Source organism: Hippocampus guttulatus, chromosome 4, assembly GCF_054856545.1.
Source record: "Hippocampus guttulatus isolate MCC_2025c chromosome 4, RoL_Hgut_1.0, whole genome shotgun sequence".
Lineage (NCBI taxonomy): Eukaryota > Metazoa > Chordata > Actinopteri > Syngnathiformes > Syngnathidae > Hippocampus > Hippocampus guttulatus.
Window position 1 is genome coordinate 20,293,414 of NC_141264.1, and position 10,444 is coordinate 20,303,857.

At 42.9% G+C, this 10,444-nt stretch overlaps 1 protein-coding gene across 4 annotated transcripts; it reads right to left on the reverse strand.

The window, feature by feature from the left end:
- Window positions 1-2,288: 2,288 nt before the first annotated feature.
- Window positions 2,289-10,435, reverse strand: LOC147206505 (protocadherin-15). Of its 4 annotated transcripts, none has more exons than XM_086109901.1 (16): window positions 10,226-10,435; window positions 8,547-8,652; window positions 8,261-8,475; window positions 7,739-7,795; window positions 7,264-7,356; window positions 7,097-7,183; window positions 6,909-7,019; window positions 6,482-6,544; window positions 5,941-6,031; window positions 5,764-5,870; window positions 5,069-5,269; window positions 4,857-4,988; window positions 4,240-4,318; window positions 3,968-4,158; window positions 3,867-3,887; window positions 2,289-3,286 (listed from the first exon to the last, which is right to left on the reverse strand). In XM_086109901.1, the coding sequence occupies exons 2-16, from the start codon at window positions 8,614-8,616 to the stop codon at window positions 2,426-2,428; spliced, it is 2,379 nt and encodes a 792-aa protein (XP_085966027.1). In that variant the 5' UTR covers window positions 8,617-8,652; window positions 10,226-10,435; the 3' UTR covers window positions 2,289-2,425. The 4 variants fall into 4 exon arrangements, with proteins under 4 accessions (XP_085966027.1, XP_085966026.1, XP_085966024.1 ...); XM_086109900.1 differs by having other exon boundaries at window positions 3,968-4,068; window positions 6,482-6,652; XM_086109898.1 differs by having other exon boundaries at window positions 6,482-6,652.
- Between the last annotated feature and the right edge of the window lie 9 nt (window positions 10,436-10,444).

Consider the following 10,444-nt stretch of genomic DNA (forward strand, 5'->3'; position numbering starts at 1 on the left):
TTAATGAATACATTTGCAACATTCAGTAAAGTATTATTGGTTGGGGGGCAGGGGGTCAGATTTGCTTGAAATGTGCGTTTTGCTTTTTTTATGGACTCCCAGGAGACATACCAAGGTAACCATTTGATTTTTAAAAAGAGCACATTTGGCCCAGCCTCGAAATACTGCACTAAGTTTACTCTAAGATGCCATACATTATCATGCTTACACTTAAAGTGAGGCCGCACGCTATTGGAAAAACATGCAATGTGCGATATGGGTGTTGCATAGTGCAATTATCAATATTGTGATATTTAACTGCTACCGCAATAAATTACATTTGTTTCACGCAGGAAATTAAGAAAGCTCAGTATTCTTATCTAAGTAAGTTAAATGTCAAAAGGATGGCGATGCTCAGTGGCTTTGCAGTTACTTTTGCGTTGTCACTGTTCTCTACTCCAAACGCAATGCAGGCTTGCATAATTCACATTGAAATGAGTCCCTTACGTTAAATCACCCAATGTGCAGGTACAAGTGCAAAGTTGTGTTGCTGCATGGACCGCCGAAACCATTCGGCAGCGAAGACGCGGAATGGTGGCCTATGTTGATTTCATGCAAATTCATCCGACCGATTATTCGATGGGATAATAGGATGACAGATTCTAAAAAAAAAAATCTAAATTTAGCTTTGCTATCAAATACCCAATTCGTCATTTAGAACACAGCCACCCCCAATTTGTTTTGCCACATATGTAGGTCGTTTTGCAAGAATCTTCCAAGAAACCTTCCTACCTATAAACTATTAAAAAAAAAAAAAAGTAAATTATAATGCATCTCAATGCACGTCATTCTTACATAATCATACAGGTCCCATGTAAAATGTTACCATTGTTAGCATAACCTGTAAATACAATAAAACACTGCCTTGGCTTAGGTTCCTGAGATTTCTCCTCGAGTAGGTCTCACAAAATATAAAAAAAAAAAACGGAACTCTTGGAAGCCAAACGGGGTCGAGACAGCTCAAACTTTTCCACACCTTTCCCAAAAGCACTACAGGAGCGTGCATTAAAAATAAAATAGAGATTAAGAATTGTATTTAAAATTTAGATGTTCTTAATCACACAAAAATGTAACTTTTATTCCATCAGCTAGGTTTTCAGACCAACAGTTAGCATTAACATTTAGAATTAAATCTTTACAAAGGCGTCTTTTGCCATGATTATTATTATTAAAAATTATTTTTTACATGACAAAAATCTCGTGGTACATCAGCAACCAAAAATAGCAACGTTTATACTGTGATTTCTTGACCTTTGAATTTTTTTTCTCAGTAAAATAATATAATACTGTTATGTTTCAGTTGGTTACGTTTGGTTTTGATTCCTCATGTGCCCTTTTTTCGCCACCTGTTCTCGTTATCAGTGTTCCTTGTGTGTAACCAATTAGCTCCCTCAACCCTTTGTGTCTTGTCCAGGTGTTTCTCGTTGTCTTGTCACTTAGCTTGTATTTACCGGTAGTTCCCTGAGTTTCTGTCAGTCTTTGTTGGGTCATTGTGAGCTGTGAGTATACGTGTGCTCCTGTCATGTTTTGTTTCCTGTTATAGTTTTGTTTAATTCTTGTGATTTCCAGGCATTTTTGAGTACTTCGACTTAGTGGTTTTTTTTTTTTCCATTGTGCTCCTGTGTGTATTTTTTGTTAAATACATTTTGGTCAATCCACCCTGCTCCCCCCTGCCTCCCTGCTTTTTGGGGTCCTACAACTACCATCACACAAAACGTGACAAATACTATGTTCTTTTATCCATCCATCCATCCATTTTCTGAACCGCTCTATCCTCACTAGGGTCGCGGGGGGTGCTGGAGCCTATCCCAGCCGTCATTGGGCAGTAGGCGGGGGACACCCTGAACTGGTTGCCAGCTAATCGCAGGGCACACAGAAACGAACAACCATCCGTGCTCACACTCACAACTAGGGACCATTTGGAATGTGGGAGGAAACCGGCGGACCCGGAGAAAACCTGCGCAGGCCGGGGAGAACATGCAAACTCCACACAGGAAGGCCGGAGCTGGAATTGAACCCGGAACCTCTGCACTGTGAAGTCGACGCACTAACCACTCGACTACCAGGCCGCCCACTATCTTATTTTACTTTTTTCAATTTTTGTTAGTGATGGTAACTTATTTTAAAAGTAATTGGTGTGAAACTTTATGGTTGAAAGGCTCGACCAAAGCGATACATTCAATACGGATCCAGGTGAAGGTGCAGAATTCATGCAGAGTGCAGAAAGAATATCAACCAGTCGTCATTCGTCATTTAGAAAATTCTCTTTAATAGGAAAGATAAGTCTGAAGTGTGGACAGGCTAATTAATTCCTACAATTTGAATCGCGAGTGTTCACTATTAGGATAAGGCGCCCCTTGTGTCCACTGTGTATCCATTTCTTCCATCACTGGGTGAACGTGATAAACATGGGGTTGCACCGGGACATTACCCTTAGTAGCTCAGCCTCATCCGGCTCTAATTCGCCCTCACTGTTCTTGTCGGCGTCTTCGTCGCCCAAAATTCCATCGTCATCCTCTGAGTTTTGCGGAAGCTCTTCCTGCTCCTGGTGTTCTGGTTGCTCTGGCTGGTCCAGAGACGTGCAGGGCTGTTCCTCCTCTTCGCTCCATCTCTGCTCCAATGGTTCAGGTGAGGCGTCCACCATGACCAGCATGGCCTTCAAGGGTGCCTGCTCAGGGGTGGGCGGCGGCGTGTTTGTCTGTTTGGCTCGGGGCGAGAGCAGTTGAGGCGAGTGCACAGGGTTAGGGGGTGATGCCGCGTGAGGCTTGCTGAAAGGTTTCTCGATCTCAGCTGCGGCGATCCGAGTCTGGCTGCGGGGGACGCTAGCAGATGAGGGCGAAGGGCTGGAGGGGGTGTCTACAGAATCCTCGGTGGTGTTCGTTTGGAAGTCGAGACAAGTGGATGGTCCAGCTGCATCCAGTGGAGGCATATCCGAGCTGCTGTCTTTGGGCTCAGTGGGGTTGATGTCCACCGAGTTTGGCCTGAAGGTGGACAAGCAAGACACGTTTCTGGTGGGGGTGGCGACACTGTTGCTGAATGTGATGGTGGTACACTTGGCTTCAGCCAAGCTCATCGTGGCATCAAGGAGGGCTGTCGGGTTGTTGTTGTTGCTGTTGTTGGGCTGGACCGATCCATGGCAAGATGAAGAGTCTTTGCCCGAGAAACTGAATGAAGGGTTTGCAGTTCCGTAGTCTTCACTGCTGAAGCTGACATCATCCGCACGTGCCGTGCCACTGCTCGGATTCACCTGGCGTAGCAGTTAAGAGGTGAGCAGGGGTGTCTGGAATTCTTCCACCATCAGTCAATTGCATCCATTCTTTATTTCATTTTTTGGGGGATTACACTATTGTATCAAATCACTAATCCATTCAATACATCCATTCACTAATCATCCAGTTCAACAGTACATGGTGGATAGACACGGCGGCGTACTGGCCTTGGGCCATCAGGTCACAGTTGATGTCCAACTCTGCTAAATTAAAATGGCATCTGCTCATATTTTTACTTAACCGAATATTTTTTGGGGCTAGAAAGCAGTAGAATTCATCTAACTAGAATCCCTGCATTGTTTGTCTATAATTTCTTTTGCCAATAATTCAAACATGAAGCATACTTTAACCAGCCATCTATGCATCCATTTAGTCATTATTTCCTCCATCCATGGTAGCGATCCATTATTTAAGATGCACTATATTCATTTCCAAAGAGAAAAATTGTAATACATCCATTCCTAGATTGATCCATGAATCCATTTTTGTTGAGCAAGATTTTGTAGATGCTTACTGTAGGGTACTATCTCTACAGTTTAGCTGTACTTCACAACTCACCAGTTGGAACCATCGAAGACTCTGCGGACAAAACAAGCGTGTTCAGAACACAGAACACTTGCATGCTTTCTAAGCTGATGCCGATTGTGCCGACATCTCACCACATTGGGGTGCTTGCCCTGGGCCACGCAGCCCCTCTCCAGGGGGTCCAGATGGCCCTTATGCTTCCTCTTGAGCCACAGAACCAGCATCACGGCGCAGCCTACCACCGTCAGGAAGGCCGTGGTGAGGAACAAGGCTTTGCCTAGGGTGCAACTGATGACACGGTCGTCTACCAGTGCACTCAGAGGAACTGTAATGTAGCGTATACATATGCTGCATAGATTTTATGTTGTTTCACTTTGTCAGGCATTTGAGGAGGGTTCTTACTCACTTGACTGGCTTTCGGATAATACCTCCACCACCACAGTAGAAACAACGGTGTCACCTGACTCCCGGTCTCTTGCCATTACCTGCCACACATTGATATTGTTGCTATATTGATGTGCGTACACTTTTTGTCTTAAGGTGCATTGTTTGTGGATGGATCTTCCAGCATGAACCATACTGCTTGGTCAACAAAGGAGTTGCTCAAGAAGAAGCATGTTCAGGTCTTGCAGTGGTATTGGAGTTTCCAAGAAACGTAATGGATTTTGAGAGTTTTGTATGAAGGTGTGGGTCAAAATACCTCCTGAGCTATGTGTAAACCTGCTGATCAACTGCAAGAAATGTCAAATCACCATGCTTACCAGTGAAGGTTTCGCTACTCAATCCTTACCTTGAGTTAACTCATTCAGTACCAGCCAATTCTACATCAAGTCTGAAAAGACGTTTAAAAACGTCTTTGGGAGTGAATGAGTTTAAAAGTTGATGAATTCTTTTGAAAGTGAGAAAACCTACAAATTTTACCCGGGTATTAAGTTGTTAACCCTCCACCACCACCACTGTACACCTATTTTTCAGTGGACAGCAACACATGCAATGATTCAGTTTTTGGTTGCTGGGGCTTACGTGCAGAAGGTGCTTTTGTCTTGCTTTGAGCTGATTGGCCCGGGCAATGAGGAGCCCCTCCTGCGTGACCCTGTAGATGCTCGTGTGATTGGACGCGGGGCTGAAGGTGAAGTAGATCATCGGATTAAATCCCTGCAAAACAGCATAGGGAGGACAATTGAACAACGGCCAAGGACTTCATTGTACTGTGGATGCTTTGTAGGTGGACCTACATGTTTAAAGTCCTGATCCTGCACATGTAACATCAACGCCCTGTTGCCGTAGGTATAAACCAGGGAGGCGGGATTCTTCGCCGCTGTCACAAAGCCGTGGTATTCAGCCATGTCGAACACTGGATGAAATCGGTTCACCGCCAGCACACGGACCAACACAGTGGCAACAGAGTACTTCCTGGGGTCGTCATCTTGAAAGGCCTGTGTTAAAGAACACTGAATGAGTCCAGTGAGAAGTACTCAGTGGCGGGCCAAGCATTTTGTACCTGGGCCTTAAGTGGTGACATAATCGACTTGAGCCACTACTTACCACCACAGCCAAATCAAGTCATAATTATAGAAAATTATACGAGACTAAAAGGCAAAGCCTGCGATTGGCTGGCAACTGATTCAGGGTGTCCCCCGCCTACTGCCCGAAGACGGCTGGGATAGGCTCCAGCACCCCCCGCGACCCTAATGAGGATCAAGCGGTTCGGAAAATGAATGAATGAATAAAAGGCAAAGCATACAACGTAAAAAATAAAATAAATCATCCACATAGAAATAGTGCAGCCAAAAGAAGAACATAATTAAGAGAGAAAACTGTTGGGAATAAATTAAGTGAAAACAATTTTACTGCTCAATTATTCAAATTAAGTTTCTAAATGTAGATCAAACACAACACCTCTTGAGTACATGATTTGAGTCAATCTCACCATGACTTGAAGATGCAGTGCTGGCGTGGCGAGTCTGTCATTCACCGCCCTGGTGAACCTCACCTCTCCTGTCAGTCGGTCCATCAGGAAACGGCCGTGGTCGTCTCCTGGCACAAACACCACAATATGGTTAAAATTCGGGTTCAAAGATGATCATTAACTAATGTTACTGCACACCTGAGAGTATGGCATAGTTGACTGTGGCACTGAGTCCTCTGTCTCCATCCACTGCATGGATGGGACCAGGAGAAAAATCCAGTACAAAGTCCTGCATCAGAATAAGACATACAGCATGTTTTTTTTCCTTTTTTTTTAGTAAAGTACACAAGTACAGAACATGCCAGGGAAACTAACAACAAGCATACATATCTGGCCAGGATTGTTTGAATTAATTCCTGGTTTACATCCACGGGGGATACTGTTTGTTGCAGACATTTTCCCTTTGATCCCACAGGTTAATTCAGTTCAATTTTTTTTAGGTGTGGAGTCTCCCTATTTATATGTTTGTAGTGAGTGTGTCCATTGGAGGTGGTTGCACTAGGTTTGTTTTTGTCCATTGTGGCTGGTGACAACAGAAGACAGAATGAGCAGAATCACCATCAGGAAGCCTCTTGCTAACTGTTATTATTCTTACTGGACCTTTGTCAACTCCGCCAAGCGAAGGGCCACTACATCCGAGGCCAAAGTTGCAACAGGCTGAAGCCAGACGACAACCAACCTCTTTGCCTTCTGTGACATTGACGGTGTACACTGGACTGGTGCAAATCCGATTGGTACGATCCTGAAACAGGAGCGTGCAGGGCAGGAACTGAGGATACTGGTCATCTACATCCTGGACGTCCACCATGATGTCGGTGCTAGTGTTGAAATGCTCAGCCGTGTTCATTTCCTGTCATAGAGTGGCATTTTTGATTGGTAGACATTAGCAGTGTCTGTATGTTAATCAATTTCCCATATGAATGTGGGAGGAAGGCTGAGGCTGAAGGCTAAGTTCTGAAGCTTGTGCAAAACATTCAAACCTCATACAGGAAGGCCAGAGTTGAGATTTGAACCCTGAAACTCAGAGCTCCAACGTAGACGTGCTAACCACAAGACTGCCATGCTGCCCTGACGGCATTAAAAATCTGTATAAGAAGAGGTCTTACGGACGCAAGGATGGTGAGAAAGAGCTGAGTTTTGGTCTCATAGTCGAGAGCTTTGGCGAGCATCACCTCACCACTATTGTGAAGATGGATTTTGAAGTAGTCTGCATCAGGCTGCAGAATACATAAGCATACATTATACAGTATATCATCATACACTGCATTATCTTCTTCATTGTAGATCAACTTACAGATGACTGGTCAATGGAGTAAATGATGTGGTCATTGTCTGCATCAGTTGCCTGGACGGTAAACACGAGCGTATCGACTGGAGTCAGCTGTACAACACAGTAATGTGATTAATTACTAAAAAGTGCATCCCCCCCCCCCCTTTTTTTAATATGTCTGAGTGTCCTACCTCGCTGACAACAACAGATCGGATGGTGTCTTCTGTAAACTCAGGCCAGTTGTCATTCTCGTTGAGAACCTCCACTATGATCCTGGAAACGCTCTGCAGTGACAGTAGCAGACACAAATTTGTGACTATAGTCTTGTGAATGGAGGTTTTTCAGGTCTCTCTGTAATTTTTGTTATGACAGCTTTTTAATGTTATTTCCTTCATTTGAAGACACTTTAGTACTTTCTACTTCTTACTTTGTCAAAATAGAATCGTCACTTTTTCTAGCCGTTGTATAAAACTGCCAGTAAAAATAAGTTTTTACTTTTTACATTTTTGTATTCCTGTAAATTTCAAATTCACAATCTGTTTACAACTGAATCCAGGGATGAATCAGTACCACTATATTTACTTATAATGATTATGTAGTACTTCTACTCAAATACAGAGCCTGAGTACTTTTACCACCTCTGCTCTTTTGATGTAAAGAGTGTACCTGAAGCACGTCGTCTTCATAGCATGACAATTCCGCCAACAGCACAGGACCCTGCAGCTGAAACAGAGGAAGCTAGTGGTGTAGTAGGAGTAGGACACGTTACAAACATGTCAGCTTGCCGCTAGCTTGCTTAGATGACTTAGACTTGTTCTTGGTTTTACTGTTTGGTGCTTTCTACCGCCTTTATTACCGATTTGTCTTACTGTTTATTGTGCATGTTAAATTGCTCCATGTACAGCACTTTGTACGCAGCGATGGCTGTTTGAAAGTGCTCTATAAATACTGTTGACTTGACTTGACTTGACTTGCTTGTTCAAATGATTAACAAGACTTAAATCTCGGTGTGTATTTGAGGAAAGACGAGAGTGACAGTTAATCTGGTCGACCCTTTGACTTTCAAGCAGTTGGCTGGCTGGAGGATCAGAGAGATTGTGAGGCACCTTAACATTTAATCCTTTCATGTTTTGCCATTCAAGTCGATAACATTGACAGAGAGATGCATTTAGAGTTATCAGGAAACACCTCTCGGTCAAGAACTTTCTCAGGTGATGAATTCAAACGTATGACTCCTCCATCCAAGAAGAACCAGTCGGCGTCTTTCCCGTCTAGTCTCCACTCAATCCCCTCGGCCGGTGTGTCCACCATGAGGTCAGCGACCACTTCTCCACAGAGGCTGTTTTCCGCCATTTTGGAATAGATGTCCTGGCCATCCAAGCAACCTCCCCATCCTGACATCCCTGCATCGCACACGAGAAAGTTCAGAGAAAAAAAAGCACTCCTTGGCTTCATGGAGGTTCACGTGATGTACCCGCAACTGCATGAAGATGCAGGAATAGCGTCAGTATGAGTGTCCACTTCAGTCCGGCAATGGGGGCCATCCCTAAGCTCAGATGGGCCTCAGGATTTCGAGGTAGCTGAATGATGCAAATTACAATACAATACAATACATGCTGATTTATATAGCGCTTTCACAACAGCGGCAGCTGTAACAAAGCGCTTAACAAAACAGTTAACATAAAGTAAAATAATAAACACAACACATAACATAAAACTCGGACAGTCGTGCAAATTAGGGTTGAGAAACAATCAATAGCAGGCCAAGAGTGTCTTCTTGCTATTAGCTAATGGAAAGTCAGGAGAGTATTTATTCGATATCAAGGATGTCAAAGTGGGATAGGCAGATTAGAAAATGGATGGATATCAAAGCCATTTATTCGATATCCTTGGTTTCATGAAAGAATCACCACCAAATACAGTTTGATTGTATTTATGGTTTAAGTTAATTTACATGTAATCTTTTCGAGATGTTTATTGAACAATAATTATTTGGTACAATGTTATTGTCCTTTTATGGGCTATACATTTTAATGTAATCATTATTTCAATTCAGTTTTATTGTTATTTACTAATCTCTATATTTAAGTGCAGTGTTACTGGAAGTTTGTAGTTTTAAACCAGCAAGCAAGATTTTAATGTACCCACACTTCACAACCCCCCCCGCACCCCAACCAAGTCAGACTAAAGCTGCGCCCCTTACCGATGTGCATGAATGCGATTCTCAAACATGGCCTGTCATAGTATCATGTAATCATGAAAGTGTGTGCCTGTGATCACAGAGACTGCTGCCCATCTCCAACAAACAGTGGTAGTAATAGTAAGCTAGCATTTGTATTGTAGCTAACATTAGCCACACCCGCTACCTCATGGCATGACTCATTCGCAGTAAGTGTCACAAACAAATGTAAATAAATGCCTGAAATCCATTGTAAATTATAATTGAAGACTTTTATCAGTTTGAAGGTATATTTTATTTTTTGGAATATACTGTACATTCAATCAAAAATTGTAAATAAATAAAATAGGCAGTAAAGGCTTTTGTCAAATAGAATTTTTGCTAATGCTGCATCGCTTCTGATTCCTCTCAGTTTGCAGAAGTCCTGTTGCTCTGCTTTTATTTCTTCTTCTTATGCCCACTTTTTACTCTTTTTACTTTTTAGAGGTATCCACCAGTGGAAACTAAAGAAATCCAACAGAAAAACTTCAACAAAGCTCCTGAAGCCCACATTTACAGGTCAGCATGAAGGCATGTGCATTTGATCGGCTATGCGTGTGTGAGTGTGTGGCACATGATTAGTAAGTTATGCCTTTTTTTGTCTGGTCAGTTTTTTACTCCGGTGCAATGGGTTCTTAAAAAAAAAAAACAACAAGCAACAACAGCAAAAAGTCCCTTTATATTAAAACGGTGCATAATTTTCTCTGGCGTAAGATAAAATTAAATATACTTTTCAGGACTAAATCCTCTGCTGCGCTTTAGATGAACACTTAGGCCGACTACACAACTGTATTTTTATCATGTGCATGATGGTGATACTTTTAACAAAGTTTGATAACCACTGTACTAAAATACAGAATTCTCAAAGAGTGTGTTTGTGTTAAAGGTGGCTGTCAAGAAGATCTCAAACTGCTCAAACAGCTTCTCATACTGACCTGCTGTTGTCAAATCCTATGCGGTGGGTGCATCAGCCTCCATGTTCGCTGTCCGGATGGGAAACACATTGCTGCTTTACAAATGCAAGAAAATGCCACTTTAGGACCAACTACTTCAAAACAAAGGTGGCAAGAGAACACGCACCCGACCCACCAACGCCTCCGCCCGCGCACATTAAAAAGCAGACAGCAGCTTACGGGGGTGTATCGAGGGATAAA